This window comes from Anas platyrhynchos, chromosome 39 (assembly GCF_047663525.1).
Source record: "Anas platyrhynchos isolate ZD024472 breed Pekin duck chromosome 39, IASCAAS_PekinDuck_T2T, whole genome shotgun sequence".
NCBI classification, from domain to species: Eukaryota; Metazoa; Chordata; class Aves; order Anseriformes; family Anatidae; genus Anas; species Anas platyrhynchos.
The window spans coordinates 3527145-3551406 of NC_092627.1; the positions used below are offsets into that span (position 1 = coordinate 3527145).

The 24262-nt window shown below is 40.8% G+C and overlaps 1 protein-coding gene across 1 annotated transcript; it reads left to right on the forward strand.

The window, feature by feature from the left end:
- Positions 1–1765: 1765 nt before the first annotated feature.
- On the forward strand, positions 1766–7333 carry LOC140001244 (peptidyl-prolyl cis-trans isomerase-like). The gene is made up of 2 exons (XM_072032409.1): positions 1766–2053; positions 6760–7333. Exons 1-2 carry the CDS (start codon positions 1979–1981, stop codon positions 7078–7080), a joined length of 396 nt encoding a protein of 131 aa, XP_071888510.1. The 5' UTR covers positions 1766–1978; the 3' UTR covers positions 7081–7333.
- Positions 7334–24262: the final 16929 nt, after the last annotated feature.

Here is a 24262-nt window from a genome sequence, read left to right on the forward strand (position 1 = left end):
GGTTCCAGAAGGAAAAGGGTGGTATTGGTTATGCAATGATACAGCCTGTAAGGTCTTGCCCGAGAATTGGAAGGGAACTTGCACTCTTGGAGCAGTAGTCCCCAATTTGACCATACATGATGTAGCGCCTCGAGGTTATTTGAGAAATCATATCCGGAGAATTAGACAAAAAATTAACAATCCATTGATAGAGAGACACACTGCTTTTCATAGTTTTGTTCGATGGTTTATCCCATGGTTAGGAGTGAGTGAATTGGAAAAGGCGATAGTTAATATTTCTGCAATTATAGAGAAGTTAGAAAACAAACCTCTGGATGCTATAAAGGCTCAACAAGAAGAGATATCTAGTTTATCACAGGTAGTATTACAAAATCGGATGGCCCTAGACTTGTTACTGGCCGCTCAAGGGGGAGTCTGTACAGTAATAAATACAAGTTGTTGTATGTATGTAGATCAGAGTGGAAGGATCTCTACCGACCTGGAAGAAATATGGAAGCAGACAAGGGTCCTACATGAGATCAGTAAAGATGATCTTTCATGGAGTTTTAGTGAAATATGGAATAAGTTAACCTCCTGGTTGCCCAATTTCCAATGGTTGAAACAAGTGTTCATTGCTCTATAACATTAGTAGTGTTAGGAATATTTGTGTGCATGTTGTTTAGATGCCTGCTTTGTTTTGTTACTGTAAATAATGAAAGTATCTGATGCAAAAGAATTTGCATGGGAAAAGAAAAGGGGGGATTGATTAAGGAGGTATTGGGGAGGCATTGGGGAGGCAAGGACAATCCCCAGACAAGGACTGTATATCTCGAAACAAGACACTGGAACTCATGATAAGGAAGCGGCAGACGGACAGAGAAACAAACGTAAGGACTATAAATCTCAAAATTGGACATTGGAATTCATTATAAAGATACAACAAACGGAAGAATTGGCAACAACCAGCTCTCGCAATTAAGAAACGTGCCAATTCAGCAGATTCCTGACCAAAGGTGAAAAGTACACTGTGAGGAAGACTCGGGGTCTTCCTCCCAAAGACCCCTGCCCACGTCCCAAAGACCCCTGCTCACAATTCTTGGGAGGCTCTACGCAGGCGCAAGGTGCCAAAAGGCTAATTAGCATGAGAAGCGAGGGAAGGCGGGGATAGGTAATGCATATGTATAGGCGCTTGTAGAATATTGATAGATTGATTGTATAAATTCAAGACTGCTTTCCGCTTTGGGTATGCACGATAGGTGGAGAGATCCCCCGTGCATCCAGCGCTGCAATAAAGAATATACCACTTAAAGGAATTTCGGCTTCGATCTTTGAATCAATACTTTATTATTATTTTTTTTTTTATAAAGGCGGGAGGAGTTGTGGGTAGTGCTTAGGTCCAGCAGGAAACTTGTGCATGTCAGTGGGACGCTAGAGACTGAGGAGGGGATGAATTTTTAACGCAGCCTGTCCACAGAGATATCACACCGTTTGGGGACAGCCCAGTGGCCTCCATTTGACCAAAGTGCCTGGAACTTGCAGAAAAGCGAGAGGGGCACACCTCCAGCAAGCCGCGGGGCAACCGCCTTACGGCTTACAAAATTAAATCAATCAATCCAAAAGAATAAGTTACAGCTCGTGTCTCAAACTCTGCAGCCTGCGCGTCTTCAGGGCTGCTCCCAGCTACTTTCTGAGGGACCCTTTGCAACCTCAGTTCCTAAAGCCCTGTCAGGGAGCCCCAGCGGCCGCCCCGCGCATGCGTCACAGCCTCGCCCCTCCCCTCCCCGCACTGTGGCAACGGCTCCTGCGCATTCAGCGGGGGCGTGCGCAGTGTGCGCAGTGTGCGCAGTGTGCGTAGCGCGCTGCGTGCGCGGCGTTCCTCGGGCGCGGCCGGTGCCCCGCCTGGAGCTGTTTGTTTGTGCCGCTGCGGCGGCGCGGCGCGGCACGGGAGCGGAGCGGAGCGGAGCGGAGCCCGGCCGGGCTCGGCGCTGCTGCGGTCGCCATGTTGAGGCGCAGCAAGGCCGAGGTGGAGCGCTGTGTCGCCTCCGTGCAGGCCTCTGCGGCTTCTCGGAGAGAGGTGAGCGAGGCCTCGCCGCTTCCCTTGGCCGGCGGGGGGGGAGGCGGGGGGGTCCCGGTGGGGGTCCCGGTGGGGTCCCGGTGGGGTCCCGGGTGGGGTGGGGGGCTAGGGGGGTGGCCGGCGTCGTGAGGGGAGGGTTGGGGCTGCCCCTGCCCCTGCCCCTGCCCCTGCCCCTGCCCCTGCCCCGCGGCGCCTCACGGACAGGAGGGGTTTTATAGCAGGGCTTTCCTCGGGGCCGGAGCGAGGGAGAGGTACTTTCCTTCACAAACGAAGCACCGCGCCGCCTTCAAGTTTCAGTGTCCTTTCCGTGCGGCGCCGTGGAGGTTTCTGGCCGGCCGCTCGCTGAAGCGACAGCGCCGAGCGAGGGGGGCTGGGGGCGCACAGCTCCGCTCCCTGTCAGCCAGCGGGCCCGGGGGTGACAAACGCCACCCGTGCCCATTTTAGCTGGGAAACGCTCAGCCGCCTGATGCGATTCAGCGGGCCCTAATCCTGAAAGATCCCGGCCTGCCGCTCGGAGTTGCTTTGAAGCGGCGTGAATGTGCCCGAGCTAAGCGTGATCCGGTAGGGACTGCGTGCAGGGGCTGTGCCTTTGGTTGGTGCCTTTCCCAGCAGCAGCAGCAGCAGCAGCAAAGCTGTCCTGTGACTTTGTGGGTTCGACTTGGGCACTGTTTGGGCTAGACAGCGTCAAGTGCATCGCCGCCAGGTGCACAGATACGTTCCCACAGTGTTGATACTCCCCGGTGGCCTCGACACAAAATATTTCCTCTCCTCTTCTTGTGCTCAAGGCCACCGGACGCGTTTAGTTTTGACTTTCGAGCGATGCTTACAGCTGACTGTGTAGCACAGTCCACCGAGGGAATAGTTACTGGTTTCCTTGTTGTGTTGATTTCGGAGGGAAGGGTCTGCCAAGGCTGCAAGCGTTTCTTTTGAGGTTGCTTTTCATCCCTGTCCGCAAGGTGTCAAGCGTGAGTCCGCTCTGGCGTGTCAGTGATACCTGAAAAGATGGACCGAAAACGCGGAGGCCTGTTTTCATTTAAATTCGCTTAAAGTTTTACATAGATCACTTGGGGGTGGGGGAGGGGTGGGGAGTAGCAATTTGAGTGTATTTCGAATGCAGACCGTTGATTCATGTTTTGCGTCGTTGGGCCTAACTACCTCCAGTAGTTTGGAGTTCACAGACAAAACCTGCTTTTTGATCCGATGTTGGGAGCTCGGATTTTAAATACATATTTAAAAATAGCTTCTAGTTTGATATGAGAATTTGATATGAAGCCTGTCTGCAAAACCTGCTATGAGAAGCTTCCTCTAGAGCTGAAGAAAAGACTGAAGAAACTAGCTGAAACTTTGGGAAGGAAGTGAAGACTTTTCTGCTCTCCCTGTTCTTTATGGAAATGTTATACATCTTACTCGTGGGGAGGGACTTTGAGGCTGCAATGAGATAATAGATTATGATGCATGCCTTTCAATCAGACTGAGATATTTTGAAATTTTCCATTCTCTGTACGTGTACATGTATACTTATTTGTTGATAAATAGACCACACTTATAGACTAAATTAAATATCAGCTCACCTGAAAGGTTTCAGACCCTGATAATGCAGTAGAATTGGTACAAGTGTGCCACTGTGCACAGTAATCTCTGTGGAATTTTAGATGGAGAATATGCTTGTGAATACCGGCAAAGACACACTTTGCAAATGTGTCCAATGTTACGGACACAGAGTGTCATTTATATTAATGAAAGTATTGATGTGCAGATTAAGCATGAATATAAAACTTCAAGTGTCTAGGGCAAGAAACCAAACATACCTCACCTCATGGAAAAACAAAACAAAACAAACATGCCCGGATTTCAGGTCAAATAGTCTCATTAAGGAGCCTGGTTTCAGATGGTTTGAAAAGTATCTTATTTCTAGATACAGTCACTGTACAAATGACCTGCTTCTGATCGTTTGTGCTTACATGATGAATCTGTACATCGGACTTAGCATGAAATATCTGTATGAAGTCTATATTCCTACTGCAGGAAATGAGCATGCTCAGAACTACTTGAATTTTGCTATATTCCATTCAGAGTAACTCATTAACTTTTATATATGCTTTTGCATTGTATTCACTTTTTGTGCCTTGTTCTGCTGGACCATACATAACAGTGTTCCATTAAATATATATATATAGTTTTATTTTTATTTCATATTTTTATGCAGAAACTATATACAAGGTATTTTCAAAAGATAACATACTTTGCCTTAATTATTCAGGATGCAAGAGGAATTTTGTTACAAATGTGAACACCTGAGGTTTAAATTTAGCTTCTTTAACGTCTAGAACAGTAATGGAAATGCATATTTCAATTAACTGGCAATATTACTTTTACACTGTGAGTGTAAATATATGTGGTTTGATCCTGCTAGGATCTATTTCTTTAGTCATCCTCAAGAACTGAGTTCACAAGTCATCAGAATTCCTTATAACATACACCTGATTGTTTTATACCGTTGAGTTCTGTTCATGCACACCTGTTTTATTTTTCCCTTTTCTATTGAAAATGCAGTTGCTCAGGAATTCCTGATGGTACTGTGTTACCAACTACACGTGTTTGTTTTTTCCTTTTTATACTAGTGACTTACACAGATTTTATGTAATTACATCATAGCAAGCAAAATTTCCTTTCCTGTTTATGGAAAACTGGTTGCTTCAAAACATCTTTCCAGTGTCATCAATAAAGGCTATGTTATTAAGACTTGTATCAGCTCTCTTCAATGAGTGTTTGAGATGGATGGAAAAGCAGCAAGGCAGCCTTTCTTCCCTATGCTTCTACCTGTGCCTATGTAAATACTTCCTTATCCTGATTTAAAGGAGACACACACCTAACCTATGTATGCACTTTAGTTATTAGGTTTAAGACAGAAACTGCAGTTTGCTTCGTAATGAACAACTTGGTTCTTCTGGCTGTTTTCTGAATCGGCACAGTCAGGAGGTTTTCCTAAAGAAAATACCTTGTCTGAGTTTAAAATGCGTACCTTCCTACCACATCTTTCTCTCTTGTTTTCAATGTAATGCGGCTTTCACCTCAAGCCTATAGTTTAGTGCTAGGTAAGGTCTTTTTGATTGTTATTATTTGTTATTATTGTATGTAGTTATTCAGTGCAGTAACAGTTCAGTAGCTGAATGCAGTCCTTACTGTGTTCATGACGAGAAGCCCTCTTCCCCCTCCAAAAAAAGTTTATATAACTAGCCTGATAACACCGTTGGGATTTCGGACTGTGCCATGGGTTCGGGAGACCACTCTCAGCAATACTTCCTTTAAATTGTAATTCAGTTCTTCTAGTTTTTTCATGCTCCGCTGACCGTATGCGCAGCCCTACTGTGGGTGGAAACAGCCCCTGACCCCAAGGGGTATGGCCTGCCTTGTGTGGTTATATCCCAGAACGTGGCAGCCTCGTTTGCACCTCCTCCAGGCTCCGCAGTAACCCCGTGGCCCGAACTCCATGGTTTTTGCTGTGTTTCCACGCTCTAAACTGAGAGTAGGTGGGATTTCTTAGGTGGGAAGAAAACATTTTACCTATATTGAAACAGTTGTGAGTGATATGTACTAGACCAGGACTAAGTACCATCTTTTTTGTTTACTCTGTCAGATTTTAGGGGTTCTTTTTGCAACATTGTTACATTGGGGGAAAAAAACAGGCTGTACTTTAAATGTAGCAGACTCTCTTCTTCTACTTCTTCTACACTCTTCAGTAAGAAGTGGTTGTGAAATGTCACAAGTATTAAGGCTTGTTGCTTGCTTCACCAGTAACCTCAATTTCACGTTTGTAGCCTTGGCCAGTTACAGGAAAAGCATTGTTTTCCAAATCCCACATCTTTCAAAAACAAAACTTTGGTTATGAGGAGCGGACTGGAGCTGATAACTAGTTATCAAATTCAGTCTCTCAAAAAGTATCCCCATAATTTCTGAAGGCATAGGAGATCGGTATCTGCTCACGTATACCTTCCCTTCGTTCCTAAAAGTCTTCCAAATATTCAGTAGGAGGTATAATGACTTAAAACAGGTAAAATAAACTGAATTCCTTACATGCTACAAGAATGCTTTTGCATAATGCTACATCCTTCAAGGCAGGGCACAATCGTTTCCAAATTCAGAAATGGATAGCAATATACAAATGGCTTGTCATCAGAGTGAAAAACTCTCCAGTCTTGACTGGGTATTAAGTGAATCTGAAGTATGACTCTCCTTGTTCTTTTCTTTAAACTTTCTGCACAAAAGCAGGAAAGTTCTGATCAGTGGTACCATGACTTTTTCTGGGTGGTCAGTTTTGTGCCTGCAGGGACTAAGTGAGAATAGAGATAATCGTGGTTGCCAGTTGTAAGGGCCGAGTGAAGCAGGAAGCAGAAAGTGGGAATGACCCGCTTAGAGTAGTTGCCATGTGGAACAAAGATAAAATGCTGTGTTCAGGATAAACGAGGAACATTCCAGTAATGCTTTGTTACCACGAGCAAATCTGCTGAAGGTGGAAAGCCTTATATCCAAATAACTATAGTACTTGTGATAACTAAGAATGAGGTTTTACCTGTGTTTTTTGAACAAAAACTCTTATTTTGGAAAGAATGTAACTGTGCTATTGGTCGATGTTCTTGAACATCACGATGTTCGTGATGATCTTGTTCTTTGGGACTTGAAAGTAAACGCTGTGCTTTTTTTTTAAGGGAGGTGATGTAACTAACCATGATGGAACAGGTGGACGGTCTATTTATGGAGATGCATTTGAAGAAGAGAGCTTTGAAGTGAAGCACACGGGTCCTGGATTGCTGTCGATGGCAAATAGGGGTCGGGCTACGAATAACTCTCAGTTCTTCACAACACTCAAAACAGTAGAAGCCTTGGACTTTAAACACGTGGTGTTTGGTTTTGTGACAGATGGAACGGATGTTGTGAAAAAGCTCGAATCCTTTGGTTCTCCCAACGGGTTAGTAAGTGGAAGAGTTGTCATTACAGACTGTGGGCAAATAGAGAATTCTGGCTTTTGAGTATACAGATGTTCTAGCAGTATAAATCAGTATTTAGATGTTATTGATAAATTATTTCCACTTCCTTAAAAAGGACACTTCTGATGTATAAATGTAAAATTGCAGCTTATGGTTGTTTTTTATGTGTTCTAATTGATTTTTTTTGCATGTTAAATAAGTTCAGACACTGGCATATTTTGGGTGTATTTGTGTTATGACATATTTGTATGGAATGTCAAATTTTACAAATTAAATCTTAGTCTTGTCAAAATAACTATTGTCTTCACTTCGGCTTGCTGAAGAGCAATTTGCATCGCGTTGTGTACTTATTTTGAACGTGCTAATTGATGTTGATGGTCAGTAGACTGAAGGCCTTTGAAATGTCATTCTTCCTCTGATGAGCAGTGAGGAAGCTGAGGCAGCTGGGCAGGTGCTGGTCAGGTGGATGCTGTTTTGTGCTGTCTGCAGGCTCTTGGGCACTTGAGGACTTTGAAAGGTAAAGAGCAGTTCTTATGTGCAGTCTGCCACAGGATTTAGTTCATACTTGCTCGGGAGATTACCTTCCAGACCCACGTTGTTTTTGTACATGGTATGTTAAAGTGGCTGGTAACTTTTCGTGACAACCATCTCCTGGAGTGTTATCTGGGAAGCTGTGGTGCAGAGGGGGAACGTGCATGGGTAAGTTCTTTTTAACTTCTCTCTTACAGCTCGGCGCCAGGACTATCAGTATTTTTTTCAGAACAGCCGACTTGCTGTTCATATATGCAGTTAGAGATGACTATAGACATCACATGTTTCTGTCACGCGCTATATCTTCATATCATGCTTTACTTCTGAGGCTAGCGAGAGCAACCCTTCCCTCAGCCTCTCCAGGGAACGCTGCTTACACAAGCATTACCCTGCACGCCCCTAGCGCACAGATTCGACCCGTGCCTGCGTTACACGGAGCTGTAACCCAACAGCGAGCCTCTCCCCTGCTCGTCCCCGTCCCCGTTTCAGCTCCACAGCACGGGACGAGGCCCCGCCGTTGTTCCCGTTAACCCCCTCCGCCCGCCCCGGTCCCTCAGCGCAGCGGCCGCCTCGATTTCACGTTGGTAGCCTTGGCCAGTTACTGGAAAAGCATTGTTTTCCAAATCCCACATCTTTCAGAAACAAAACTTTGGGTATGAGGAGCGGACTGGAGCTGATAACTAGTTATCAAATTCAGTCTCTCAAAAAGTATCAGAAGGGTCTTCCTATGCAATTACTTTGAAAGTGTTGTACATCTAAAATGTGCTTGTTGTGTGTTTTCCGTTCAGAAATCGTTGAAAGGATTCCAGTTCGCTAAGCTGTATTTTGAAGTAAAGGAGTATGAACTTGCTAAAAGGTAATACGCGTTGCTGTATTCTGCTATTCTGTTCTCTAAAGTACTTTAGAAAAGCTAAGTGAATATGAAGTAGACTGGAGAAATCAAGATCACTATCATGCTGCTTTACAGTAGCAGTAGATGTGGGTATCAAGTGCTGTTTAAATCTTTATAAAACAGCAACTTAGATAATAATTATTAACTAATAATTAGTTAGGCTTTTATTCCATTGTATTATGAAGTAATTACAGTTACAGTTTCTTTCTCTTTTTTTTTTTTTTTTTAGTAAATACCAATACTTGGTGGCAAATAAGTAGCGTCTGTACATGTAAAAATAATGTTGTTCTGTACTTTAAGGTCCAGACCAGGTATCTGGAACCAACCATGACTGCATTTCCTGTATCACATGTTAAATTCCTGCCCCGCTTCCGTGGACACTGGGGGGGGGCGGGGGAGGACAGAGGGACTCGTATTATTGAGGAATATTGATCTTTTTTTTCCTGCTCCATAGGTATATATCTACATACCTCAGTGTGCAAAAGAGAGATCAGAGAGCACACAGATTTCTTGGACAAATTTATGAAGCTGAGGACAACATAGAAAAAGCTTTTGGATGTTACAGGGTAAGTACTCCACCGACCTCCGATGTCCTGCTTTAATCCATTGTAAAGGGACTTTTAAAATCATTCTGTTCTGGACTTTTCTTAAATGCATAGAAGAAAACATGTTTGTGGAAAAAGTGTAATATGTATGCTTTCTGTTGCCAAAGGTGTATATGACATACTGCAGAGGGGATTCTTCATTTGATGTGTTTTGCTTCATCAGTATTTTTTTTTAAGATGATTCTTTTGTGACCTAGACTGGGTCTTTGTGCTAGCTGCTACTAAATTCTTTCCATATCTTACATTGCCCTTTGGATTAGGGAATTTGACAGCAGTGACAGATTCTTAGCAAGGGCTCAGGTGACAGCAGTAACCTAGTTGCTACTGGAAGACTAGACCTAGGGTGTTTTCTAGTTGTTCGTATTTATTGCTTTTTTGGGGGGTTTTGTTTGGGGGGGTGTGAGATGGGGCAGGGCGAACATAATTGACATTTATTTGTATGATTGCCCAATGAAAAATTCACCATCAGAATGCCTTTGTTCAGGTTTTGGGGAGGGAGAGGATGTGCTCAAAAGTTTTGCTGCCAATACATCCCAGCTTGTCATAGGGTGTGACTTAATTATATATTTCTTCAAAAATGTCTATATGGAGTTAGACTAAAGGTACGTAAGAGTCCAGCTGCCTGCGTATAGCTGGTGGTGGGGGCAGAGTAGCTGGCTTCTGCGTTTTTTCCCTTGGAAATTCTTTCTTTTCTGAATTTTTGCTCTTTTGAGTTGCAGCAGATGTATCTGGGTGCTGTAGACTAGTGATGCATTTAGCAACTGAGGTCTTTCTTAACTCATTCAAAAAGTATTTACTAATAGATCTGTCTAATTTGAATACCTGTGTCTTTTCAATGACTGTTATAATTTTCTTTCCCATTCTGTGTGGATTGCAAGATCAGGTTACCTTTTTTTTTCCTGCCTTTTTTTCCAGTGTGCGTGCATGGGGAAAACTAGCGTTCTGTGGAGTTGAACCCAATGCAGAAAGATCTAGTACTGAAGATAGCGGAGTTACTGTGCAATAATGCCGTCACTGATGAAAGAGCAAAATACTGGGTTGAAAAATCCGCTAAGTTGTTTCCTGGAAGCCCTGCTGTTTACAAGTTGAAGGTAAATGCCAATTTCCAACCTCTGTTCTGTGACGTTCAGAAGCTTCTAGCGTCTGACTGGAGGAGCACTTTTCCCGTGTCATCTTCTGTAGAACTTCCTGGCTAAATTATTTTAGAATCTTGAGTATTAAATCTAATGGAATTAATATTCTTTAGATGTAATTCTTCTAGAATGTATTCTATTTTTCTAGATTTCCTATTCTTCTATTTAAAGAAATGTTAATTTCTCTGCCATTTGACACTTCGGTCTAGCTTTCAAGAAAACTGCAACTGCAGGCTTTCGTACACTTGTCAAGGTTTCAGGGTTGACAGTCTTCAAAAATGCAGGAAAATCATGCTAGTAGTCACATCCAAGAAGTTAAGACTAGGTAGGCAGTTCTCTATTTATTGTGTGACTGGCAGGAAGGTATCAGGCCTGAGAACTCAGACTTCCTTGCCCTCTATGCTGCTTGTTTGTTTTCTAAATTTGGATTAAATAGAGCAGAAAGTAAGGAATGCTCTAACTCTCGATTGCTGCGTAAAAGCCTTCAGTCGCACAGTCTGACTTTTGCACAGGTATTAGTTTTGTGTAACACAGCAGCAATGACACTTAGTCTTAAGATGTTTGTTTTAGACAGGCTATTCTGTGGCAGGGTATGCTGCCTTTGAACCAAATGGTTTCACAAGCTGAACATGCCATCCATAAGAGACAAATTCTGATTTTTTTTCCCTATTTGAAATGTTTGAGTGTTTCATTAAGCTTTGTAATAACTGGAAGCTTTTCAGCTTTAATAGTTTAAGTAATGTAGTTTGTGTGGTGGAGGCAAGAGTTGTCTGTTAATGTAGTTGTTGAAAAGGCCCACATGCAAGATGAAATATTAATGTGTTGCCTTCATGTTCAATAGGAGCAGTTGCTGGATTGTAAAGCACCATCGCTAGCGGAACTTCATAAATATGTTGGTAAGAGGCGTTACTCTCTGAAACTCAGCATAAACATGACTGTCTGTACCAGAGGTTCTTCTAGAAATACTTCGTATTGCAGTAAGAGACAGATAGCAACACTGAACAGCTAGTATGGCCCTAATCACTCCAAAAGAGGAGTGAATATGTAAGGAGTTTCAATTTATGCTGTAACATGTTGCTGAGAAGCAGTATTGTTATGCTTGGTTCTTAAGAATCTGTCACATACTTCCCTACTTCTATCCTTTCTGTGTTCTCTAGTCTGTTCTGATCCATTTTCATTTGCTGCTGCCTGTTTAGCTCTTTGTGTTTGGACATCGGTAAGCGTCAATGGGAAGGCAGGTCTGTCTTCCTATGTGACCTATGAATATAGGCTCCGAATATGTTTCTAACCACCTAAGAATGAATTCAGCTCTGTAATAATGGCAGTGTCGGACTAATACTGGTTTGGAACAATGGGCAGTAATGTTTGTGTTATTGTCATTTGTGCCAAAGATGTACACTTGGGTCTTCAAGACAGAACAAGGGAGGACCAGGAATGACAAAAAGGAATTTGCATTGGGGCTATATGGGTGCTCACGCTCATTGCTAATGTAGTCGGTTAGGTAGGACTAAATATTCGAGCAAGAGGTGTATCTATTAGTATTTTTAGAGTCGAGTGTGAGGCAGCCTTTATCAAAAATGAAAGTGCTCAGGTTCCCTAAATGGTGGACTGGCTTCTCTTTATTCTAAACTAAATTCTTAACAGAGAAACTGTGACTATTGTACATCAATTCTCATTGTATACAACTAAATTCCTCTTAATTTACTCAGTAGCAATTTGTTAAATTGCAGTTCTGAAGTGTTTCACTCAACGGGAAATAGGAGAGGTCCGGGTCTATTCAGCAGTTAATCACTTTCCTGAAGCCATAACAAAAAGGAAACTTTGGCTACCTCATGTTTCAGTCCGTGCATAGATTGATTCAAACAAGTCATGGAACAAAACTTCGAGCATTTCTCCGTAATTCTTTAGGAGATTACTTTTTCATTTCAATATGTCTTGCTTTATGCTGGTCGCTGTAAACGCTTAAAATACACTTTCGCTGTTTTGGATAAGCAGTCTTTATTTATTTAAGACTATATTTTTAATGTAAAGTGTGTTCTTTTTCTCCACAGATAACACCTTACCATCCCATTTAGGTAAAAGTCAGAGTAATAGCGAACTGCAAGTCGCCCGTCAGAATCTCCAGGTAGGAACTGTAATGGCCTCAGACATTTTGTAATGATCAGTAATGTTACAAAGATTCTCACTTTTGACAGAGAATTCAGAAATTACTAACTATATCACTGTCATCATCCACCTCTTCCCCTAAATTAGTTCACTGACTTGGTAATGACATGGGTAGTGGTTAGATCAGATATTTGCTCTGCTGAAGGGAGTTTGAACACAGTGCTATTATTCCAAGAGTTGTGTCTTGTGATGCGGTGTTGGCATGGAGAGAAACACCTGCAAGCACTGCTTTTCCTGACAGCACCTGAAACTATGCTCTTCACTCTGGGCATTCAAGAGCACTTGCCCTCTTGACTTGATCTTCTGTGAAGACCATCCCTTCTGCCTTTACTTTTCTGCTGCTGGTGACTCCCAATAGTTTATCCACCAGCAGGCTTGGGCCACTAACTAAAGAGCTCCCAAACCTGCATTGGTTTTATTCTGTAACAGCTTCTGTGCTTCTGCTAGATTTCCTGCTGGGACTGTCTTTTGCACCATCCAAGATGAAAAGAATTGTGCGTATCTTTTTTCTCACCACTTTCCTAGAGGTGCTTTCCACTAACTGAAGAAACAATACAGCAATCTAGTGTTTAGGGCACTGGACTCTTTTGTCTTACAGATAATAGCATTATCCAAAACTTCTGGAAACAAAATCCTACTTTTAATTGTCTATGCTGTTACTTGAACAGCCATGCAGAGTTGAATTCTGCATTTTGGAAGGCCAAGCAGTCCTGCCGCAAATCCAATTGAATGTAGATGGCCATTAGGATACTTCTAATTAGTCAGCTTTTGTGTAACACTATAATTAAAAACAAAACCTAAGCATATCTGCAGAGGAAAGAATTCTAGTTCACTATAAATCGGTAATTTCATGTGTTTCGAAGGCGTTTCAACATTTTTTTTCCTTGGTATAGAGGGAGCGTTCAGCACAGGAGAAATATGCACTGGAACTTGAGAGACGAGAACGTGCTCTAGTTGAGCGAGAAGAATTGCTTCACAGATGTGAAGCAGCTTTCGCTGCAATAAAAGATGCTGATGAAGACGTTTAGGCAGTACTTGGAACTATGAAAAAAGTACAATAACTTACTTAGTGATTCTTATTGCTCCCCATACATTTTAACTTGCTTGTAGTTTCCTTAAGCCATCATATGTTTGCTGGATATAATGCTTATTTCTTTAAAGTGTTTGAAACCCCCAAATGAAAGATTTAGCATAAAAAGTGCCAAACTGTTGTTAGTGAGTTTGGTGTGGTTTCCAGTTCAGAATGGTGCAATGAATTGTGGGATGTGTAGGTACAGATTACTGTTGAAATTTGGGAAAACTAGATTAAAATGAAGCAGTTAACCACTGGGTTAGAGAGGTCAGTAAGACTGGTGCTTCCAGTATTTGCAGGTCTTCGGAACAGACTAGACAAACATTTGGCAGGAATGAAGTGATGCACTTTATTATGATACAGATGGTACCCGATTTGATAATGGAATTGGATGGTTTAGACATCCTGGCACCACCTACAACAGCCCTGTGGTCTGTGAAATTATTGCCAAATCCCTGAAGAACTGTGAAATTATTGTCAAAACCCCAAATATGCAAGCCTTATAAAGCATTGTGTAATGTGGTTTGGAGAAATTGAGAATATTAATTCTTTTTTTTTTCCTCTCAAAACCTTTCATTTATAATTCTGCTGTCCCTGACTGTTTTGAAAGTTCATGGTCAATTTCAAGCCACCTTGCTCCTGTTCCATCCCAAGCTGGGCAAGCTTTTCCTAGGCTTGGTTAACTCTAAAGGTTTGGCCTTTTCAATGGAAGTAATTGAGCACTCCGTTTGGAGCTTATCTGTAGCATTTTCTTTGTTGATGAGATCATTTCTATATTTACCGCTTAAGTCCTTTTTGCAGCATGATAACAGTCTGAGAGTGAGGCTTAAGAAAATGTAGTGGATGGTTGAATTCCTAGTGCAGAAGACAACACTTCTGAACAAAAAGCTATTTTCACATAGAAGATTCTCACGGTTTCTGAGAAATGGAATGTTATTTTCTGAAAACATTTGTTTTATACTCGGCTTCAAAGCCTCAGTGTTGGTTTTTTTTTTCCAGAATCTGCTGGAAAATATTTAATTGTATTTCAAATTTCCAGTGAAGGGGAAAAAAGACATATTCCTTGGTTTCTTTTTCAAGGCACGCAGGTTTTTGACTGTTACAAGTAATTGTCACTTCAATTTTCCTTTGTTGCGGTTTCTTTTGTCTGTTTTTGCTTATATTTTAATGGTATGTACTGGTATTAAATTATATTGTGGACTAATAATAATAACAAATATTAAAAGATTACTATCTTGAGTTTCACAATTATTTTTTTCCAATTCAATGAAATGTAGCACGTATTGGATACATTCCTGGACATTGCAGGACAGGTGTTTAAGTACAGGTGAACTAAAGCGTCTTAACTATCAGCAGTGAATAGTTAGAATATTTGAAAGATTCAAAAACGGGAGAATTGGGCATATTTGTGGTTAAAATGGATGCTAAAAGAAAAAAGAGCTAAGTGTAAACAAAAGCTTTGACATTTGTTTTCATTCACAATTCTTTCCCACACCTGACTTAACTGAGGAATGTACAAGAGGATCAATGAGAAGATCTAGGTATTTTCTGGAAAAAAAAAAAAAAGATCCATAGGCTGTACACCATGGCTCCCATTTTCTTTATATTTCTTCTTAATATGTGGTGTGGATGTTGCTTTCTTCACTACTGGTGGTATGTGCAGATTGGACCATGAAGAATTACAAATTTGATCTTTGAAAGTTTGTCCTGTTTTTTAACACTGAAATGGAACTTAGTTGAGAATTATTTCTAAAAAGACTCTCTTGTTAATCACGTTTTAAAATTTGATATTTCTCTAGCAGCATGAGACAAAAATGAGCCAACTGAGAGAAACCTTGAGAAAAATGACTGATGAAAATAACGAACTGAGGTCATCGCTTAACTCTCTGAGGGAAAATAACGAATTGCTAAAAACCCAGGCAAGATTAATTATTTCCTGTTACTAGCTTTACGAGTTACAGTCAAGTAGTCAAGCAGTACAGTCAAGTTTATAAGTAGCTTTGCAAGTTACAGTCAACAATTTTAAATGTTTGAACAAGTTGTTTGCAAAATTGCTGATTTTGTTTCTTTAAGACAAGAATTGTGTGAATGGTTGTAAATACTTTCTGCTTCGTTTTCTAGTACATGAAATTTAGTCTCTCAGAGCTTTTGCAGTATTAAAGACTTTAGAGTTAGTTATTTTTGAAAGTGTTAATTAAAGGAGTATTTTCTCTGTTCTTAAAGGCACGCTGAGACAGTGGTTCACAAGAATACAACGTTAAAGTTTTCTTCTCACTTGACTTAAATCTGACCTAAGTGCTGACAAGCAAATTGCTGCCTAAACTCTTTTGACCGTTGCTCCTTCAGTGAATTGCAGTTCTGATGCTCTTGAGTATGATTAAAATCATCTGCTTCCTAGTCTCAGTAAAATCTTTCTTTCTCTTTCTCTTTTGTGCAAACTGAAGTATTCATAGAGGACTTACATGATGATCAGGATGCTTGTTGTATCCATAGAGTATGCTACTTATATTTAAATGGCGGTTATAGTTTGCCCCATATTCTTTTCTCACAGTCGCAAGTGATATATGAGCAGTATCAGTAGTTAGAATTCTGAGTGAAGAGAAGAACAGTTGTCTGAAGGTAGATACAAGAAAACTTGTGAAGGTTTTAGAGAGATGTTCGTGTAGTTTGTCTTCAGGAACGTCTGGATACCTTTCACAGAGCTTTTCTGTACAGTTGTAGCAGAGGGACAGAATGACAATTTCACGAAATCTTTATTCTTCCAACGATGCTAGTTACACAGTTAAAATTTAGCCTAAGTAGATTGTATGAAATAAAGCAAAGGAGTGTATTAAATGTATTAAAATGAGGATCATGCACAGATCATTAAATATTTTCTTTCTCCTATGATCCATTTAGTTAGAATTATAAAATAGAGTGATTTTGTATGTGAAAATCTCTTCCCAAGGCTTTCATAAACATTTGTTTAAGCACAAAATAAAGCATGTGCGTATTACTAATGTACTCGTATATTTTAGTCTATTGGTATTGTGGTTTAGAAAATCATAGACTTGAAAACTGAAATAACTGATGTTGTGGATGTGTTACAGTTACTACGGATTTCAAAAGTTTACGACCCCTTAACTATTCTTATGGACTGGATCTCAGACCAACACCTTAGCAAAATAGAAATACAAGAAGAGAGAGAGGGCAGTGAGAAACCTCAGTGTGCTAAAGAAAACTACACTCTAGAAAATTGTATGAAGGTAAAGGCATTTGAATTTGTTTAGGTTGAAATGTTAAGATTCTTTGTATTATTTCTGAGTGTAACAGGTCTGCCTGTTTTACACACGCTTTGAATACATGAATTAAAAGAAAACAGCAGTTAATCCATCAGTATTAATTCCAACAGTGAGATGTAATAGATAATTTTTCATACAGATATTTATACAGATCATTTTTAAGGAAATGTGTAGTGTGCAGTCTGACCTTGAGATTCCACCTGTCTTTCTATTTTAAGTCACTTTTCTCAGCTGATAATTTATCTCGTGTTTTATCTGTAATACTGTATGTAATTCCTTTTTCCTAAGGAGATACACACGTCTAATTTAAAGTATTTTAGTGCTGATACTAGGTATTAAAAGTTCAAGTTATGTCTTATAAAAGATGATACCGTGCTATACTTGTAACGCTTTTTTGGGATACCGAGGCTTGGAAATCAGTGAAGCGTTCAGGAAATCTGCTTTTTCTGTTTGTTTGTTTGTTTGTTTGTTTAATTATTATTCTATCTAAAATTTGTAGCCCTTGGTATTAGACTTCAGAGCTTGAGCTCACACAATGTCTTTCCACTTTTTGTGTAAACCTGTGTAAAATGTAAATTCAGTATATAATTCTGTTACCTGTACCAGATCTGCCCAGTGAGTATTTGTACATGTAGTCTGTTAAACTCCGGGAATACGTTGATTTTAGTTTGGTTTAGTTTTGCTTAGTTTGCTTTTTACTTGTGGTTAGCTTGTACTGTAAGTTCGTATACTGCACGTAACTTTGCCATTCTGTATTTTTACAGCTTTTGCCTATGGTCACTGGACAGCTCCAGTGGATGCCATTTGTGGATCCTAAACTACATATGTCTGTGATTCAATTTATCTACTGGTCTCTAAGGCAGATAGACACTGGTAGTCAGGTAAATTCCCAAGAGATATTTTGTATTATAAATGAGTATGAAAAGTAGATATTTTCAGGGAGTATATATAAAAGAAACTTTGCTGTCTTTGCAAAGCATAAATGCCTACCACAGATACATAGCAAATGAAAAACTAATTCTCACCAAATTAACTTTCTCACATTCGTTGTAATATTTTGCACCGTGTCTGTAAACATATTTTTGCACACATATGTGATCTTTGTTGCAGTAGTGTGTAGCATCTCAGAAATGGTATTTTCCATATGTGCTTACAAAACGTGTGAACTAGGAAAAGAAATATATTTTTGTTCGCTTTATGCATGAGATTTGTTGAAATTGATGGCAACGTGTGGCAAAGTAGCAAAGGTATTTTGATTTCTTTGTTCTCTACTCAGTGTCTAACTGAATAGAACTAAGCTGGTGGTTCCAGTGCTAATGAGAACGTATTTTAAATGAGCATGCTATTAAGTTTGATTCTGAAGTAATATTTCTGCACCGGTTTTTGAAAAGTCCAATACATCTTACCTGTACAGTATTCTTAAGGGTCATGTTTAGACCTTAGTTCTGTAAATGCTTTTGTAGGACCTAGCTTCAGGCATCTTCACAAAAGAGGGTAGTGTAGTAGGCAGCACTGATTAAAGCTGAGTTTGAACTGACTTTATTCTGGAACCAGAGGCAAATTAAATAATGTCAGCATATCAGGGGCCCTGACTACCTTGTTTCTTTGTGAAGTGTGTGTTGACTAGGCCCTGTGCTAATGTTGTTCAACTGCTTGTGGAACGCAAAGTAGTATCCCATGTACAGACTATATTGCAATACACGGTCACGACATCTGCTATTTAATATTTAATCCTTAGGGGAACGTACGTACTTAGCAGACAGGATTTTCATGTATTTTAATGTTTACGCTAAATGTGCACGTTGTTTGAAACAGGATGCAAGCATGACAGCAACAATGGAGAGACTTGCAGAAGTTATTCTCAAAGGCGCAGTACAAAAGGGAAGCATGCAAAAATGGACTAAAAAGTCTACACGGAGTAAACCAAAAGCTGCACATTTCTTTAAAAGCTCCTCTATGCCTTTGAGGTTTCTGTCAACTTTAGTTGTGCTTAGAACAGCAAAACGAAGTAAGTTCTGGTTTTTATTATGTCTTTTTTAAATTATCTTTTTCTTTTTCTTTTTTTTTTTTTTTAAATCTTATTTTCAGGTATGTGCCCGGACAAAAAAACAAATGTACAAAATGCAGCAGTTCAATGATACTGTAGCATCTGTAATGCTTTAGTAGTAAAGGATGTTTTATTTGAATTTTACCACCTGATGAAGCATAATATAGGGAAGCAAGTATGAACCTTGCTATTATTCATGTCATAATTTGTGTGGTCATTTTAATATGCTTTATTTATGTCAGTGAGATCAACGTATTTTGTGACAAAGGGGAAAAGAGATGTTGGTAATTCTCTCAAGCAATCACCGTAGCAGTGATTTGTTTGTCAAGATCTGCACTGCATATAATGGTACAGCTAATTGCTCCTCAGTAAACTGAAATCAGTAGCAAATTCAGAACAGTTCTAGAATTTCATTGCTTTGTCAAAGTTTAATGTAAAGCTCATACTCTATCTAGCTCTTACCTCTCTGCTGTCTCCCCTTTTCTCCTACCAAGTCTGTCACTGCAAGTGGCTACCCATAAACATTATCAGCATTGAAGAATGCTACCATATGCTGATGCAGTATAGTAATGTATTTTGTTAACAGGCAAAAGCAAACGAGGTCGTACTTGTCTGGAGATATCGCAGTTCTTAGTGACTTTTGCTTCAGTTCATGAGAGTTACTCCACTTGTGCAATTTCCAGGATGCCGTAGTATCTCTTCTCAGCAGCAGTTTCTTTAAAAACAAACAGGGCCTGAAAAGACAAAAAACGTTTTCTTTGAAGTGATGACAAAAATACTGACCTGTGCAGTATTTATACTGGTAGTACTTAGAATAAGTAGGATTTAAACATTCTGGAAGACCACCCTGTCACCATTAATAAACAAATACAGTATTTCAGCTGTTGGAGGGAAGAATCAGTGTATTTTCAATTTCAGTATCATATAGTTTCAGTCAGAATATTTTGGTGAAGCATGATTACCCTGAAATTGAAACTCACATTTCTAGAAATGTTTGATGAAAATGATGCAAATGAATTACAATACAAAAAAAGTACTTATTGCAGATTAACTATAAGCAGATGAAAGCTGTTGATCAGAATGAATCAGTTTAGCTTCTCATGGTCGGTTTTTACTGCGAGCCTATAGAACATGGAAAAAAATTACCTGTTAAATTTATGTTGAAACTTACCGTGTATGAATTTTCATCACTGACCACATGTCTAATGATCTAGCGATGACAAAGCAGCACATTCAGTTTAAACATATATATCCTGTTCCCTTCAAGATGCTAATATCCAGCAGATGGCACTGTAATTAAACTTTTGCTATGTGATAAATTTTTCCCTTACTCTTAATTTTCTGTGCTCCAGATGATCAATGCTATTCCAAGATACTGAGGAAGATTTGACATCATGAAATTAAGAAAACTGAATTGATTCACTTAATCTAAATTCTCTGAATAATTTAGTGTTCTCCAAAATGGATGCATATATAACGTGGATGCATATATAACTTAAACTACAGCTTTTTATGGAAAGGAATGTGAATAGTTGCTGTCATGACAGTAATTGCAGTTATTCAGATGAATGAGCCTTTTACTCCTTTATTAGAGGCTTCCCAGATGTTGAAACCAATATAGTCCCAAACTATGCAGCTTGTGATTTCTTTTCTCTCTTAAGGAAGCGATTAGAAAGGTGTTATATTTGCAAATATATTTTGCTCAATTTGTGAGTTGTAACTTGTCTTTTTTTCCACTCACAACAATTTTTGTAAGGAATAAAAATAGGCAGAAGATGCATTTAAACAAATAAGTAAATTAATATTTTCAGCCATTTAATTTTTTTTTTTTTTAATTAGTATATATCTGCAACAGTAGCTCTTAGGATAAATATTCATGTATTTGTGATCATCTAATGGAACTGTGATTACATAATTTTTATTCCCTGTTTTCTGTTATCTTTCAGTGAATTACCTGACTCAGGCATTTCGTTCCCTTTGCGTGGACTTGAAGACAGATGAAGGAAAGATCTTATTTTTGCAATACCGATGTGTGCCTATCGTACTAAGCCACTTAACTATATCCAAAAAATGTCTCCTTTTTATTGCACTTAATGCATTAGTTGAGATGGCCATGAACAACGATAAAAGTGAGTAATTGAAAAAAATACATACAAAGTTATGATGAAAGTAGGTGAGGTAAGCATAAATACCAAATCAAAAATAACGTGCTGCTTCTCTATAAATAACCTGATCTAGCATTAGCATTCATTTGTGTCATTTAAATTCATTAGAGATATAAAGTATGTTTCTGAATTGTCCGTCTCTTCTCACTGTCAGCATCCAAGCTTTACATCTTGTCCTGGTTGCTTTCTTAGCGGTGTGATGAGATCCTTAGTGACTGAGTCTTAGTGACTGTTATGAGATCCTTGGTATCTGGCCAGGGGGGCCAAGAGATTAAGAGGAAGACAAAAGAAGCTGAAGGACGGTTGGGAGACAAGACCTGTGGAGAGTGTACAGAGAGTGTTCCATAAACTTGGAATAGTGCCGAGTAAGTACAAAGGGTGAGAGGAAGACTACGAGCCTTCAGCATGAAAGACCCCTAGAGACCCCCAGAGGAGACTGATGCGCATGCTCCAGTAGGAGGAACTGGACCCTGGAACATAATTATAATAATCTATTTTTTTTTAGAAGTAGTAATGAATATGTATTAGTCTAGGTGCATAAAAATCAGCTGCTTGATGTAACTGGTGTGCGTCCTGGTGGAGCAGAGACTCCCGGTGCACCCAGCGCTGTTTGCTTACCTCTATTACTTTATATTCTTTTAATAAGTCCTATTTTTTTATTTAATCCTAATTTGAATCCTGAGCCATTTATAACAATTTGGGGGCTCGTCTGGGATGGTTATAGTTCCTGAATTCTGATTTAATCTAGGAGAGGTGCCCCACCATTTGGTGGCTCCTGTTTGAGTCAGATCGGGACTAATGCCATCCTGAACCTGAATAAAGGTAAGCAAAGAATTTAATTTTTTTTGAGCTCCCGTGTTGCCGGCTGTTTTTTGCCCGTAATTCTGCGCGCGAAGATCCGGACGAAGATGACAGGGTCGTTTGGATACCGTTCGGTTGGATTCCGGTGCCCGGAATCGAACCGGATGAAGACGACAGTCGTTTGGATACCGTCTGGTTCGATCCCAGACGAAGACAGCAGAGACGCTGGTGGATACCGTCCGATTGGAGTCTGGACGAAGACGACTGATTCGTAAGATACCGTCCGGTTGGGTAAGGGTACGGTTGCCAGTTTTTGTGTGTGAGAGTGTAACTGAGACTTCTAAAGTCAGCGTGGAGGTCTTTTTGTTTTCTCACTGGTTCTAATCTCCTGTCGGGGGGGCTGGACTGGTGAGAAGAGGGATACGTGGGTGGGTGATAGGTCCTAAACCCCCTGCAAGACACTCTCACTGGGCAACCAAGGGCTGTGGGAATTGCCACTAGTAAAATTCCCGGATGGGTCAGATAAAATCGAAGACCGAGGACCAGAAAGGGAGAAAATTACCAGATATATGACCAAAAGGTCCAATATGAATAATGATTAGAAATTGGAACAATAAGGGCCCCAGAAAATTAAAGAGTAAATTAAAAATGATCCAGTATTTTATGACAGAATGACCAAAAGAACCCTTAAGACCCCCTGTATTTTGATCCACGGAGGACGGGGTCTGTCAGGCTTTGAACACTAATAGTAGAATACCCGTGGATCCAGAAAAGAGCAAGCTGAAACATTGGAATTAGAAATTAGAGAGCAATTGATTAAGAATGAATATGTGCTCCATTTGTGCCTGTGCTGCGCTTATATCACCAGATAACAGGAGCCTCTCGGACCCCGAGAACCAGATCAAAAACAACCTCATGGTTCAGACTTTAACCAAGGGGTCTAAGATAAGGAGGAGTGTTCACAAAGGGACAGGTTATGTGTGTGTATAGGAATGTTTATGTATATGTAACTTTTTACTAAAGCAACGTTAGGCCTGCACGACTTTGGGGGGGACTACCCGCCCCGTGCTGCACGGCACTGAGTAAACATACCTACTTTACAATCCTACTGATTGTGGAGTCAGCTTTCTGAGAGTCATTTTGGTGAGCCAGGCAGGAGACACTCTGCTCGGCTGCGGGATCAGCTGCAGCGTGGATGCCCCTAGGTGCACCCTGAGCGTTTTTGCTCGGAGGGGACTCCACTCTCAGCTGCTCACCGCAGGAGCAAAGAAACTCCTGAAACTGCAGACAAACGGTATGTTTTCGGCTGCTGGAGGGATACTAACTGGAGTGTTAATAATTGTATGTGTTTTTATGTATGTATTTTGTGTTGAAAGTATTTGTGTAAATGTAAGGGTTTGAAACAAAGTGTTACAAGTCACTTCACGAAGAACACAGTCAGAGACAATACTTGTTTGGTTGGTTATCATTCTAAATTATATTCCTGTGGTATGAATGAGATGTGCTGGAGGCCTCCGTGTGCGATGGTGCTGTGTGAGTGAGACGCAGCGTTGCTGCAAAGCGAGTGCAGAGTTCCGATCCGTTGTTCCGTACTCTCCGCAAGGGGAGTGGGCAGAGACGAACGAAGTGCTTGACAGACTGAAAAGAAGTGCTGTTTTATCCAAGTTTTGAGTGGTGGTGCCTAATATATGGGCCCGGTGTATCTTGTGTATCTTGTGTATCCTATTTTTGCTCTTAAATGTTTTGACTGTGACAAGAAAAAGGCAGGAGCATGACATGACATGCTTCCTGCAACATATGAGGCCCGCACAGGGCGAGACCTGGACTCGCTGAGACCTGAACAGGCCGAGACCAGAGCAGTGCTGGGAGAGCCGAGACACTACGGAGGGACTACCGCTGGACGGAGAGAGCCCTGAGAGACGCTGCGGAGCCACGGACGGCTCTGAGAGACACAGAATAGACCTGACAGAAGCTGCAAAACGCGGGGAAATTGAAGTAATTGCAGAACATCCGAGATCGAGTTGCTATGGGAGACCAGAGGCGTCAGTGGACACCGGTAGCTGACCCTCAGCGTGTGGCGAGTCAGCACAGAGCAGAGGGGCGGACATCAGGACCCTGCAGCCTGTCTGACATAACCATGGAGGCAGCGGCAGCAGCGGCTGTGCTGCTTCACTCTGGCATTCTTTTTATAAGAGGTTTATCTTGCAATGCAAAAAAGACTATTCGTCCCCAGATCGGTGTTATAACTATTGCTAATGACGACTTAGCTCTATTGCAGGGCGGGAGTGCAGAGACGCAGATTACACTGCCAAATGACCACCGGCAGGCTCTTTCACAAACCTAAGGTTGCAGCTGGCACTGCCTGCAGCCGTATAGCAGACGTTACACTCTCTTTCCTAACTAGTAATCATGTGTCTCATCCATTTGTGGTGAATGGTCAGTGGCAAAAAGAAAAGGAGGATGCCACTGACACTAACAGCATGGGTAATAGGAGTAGTATAAGTGACACAGGTGATGGTGCGGGGTGCTGG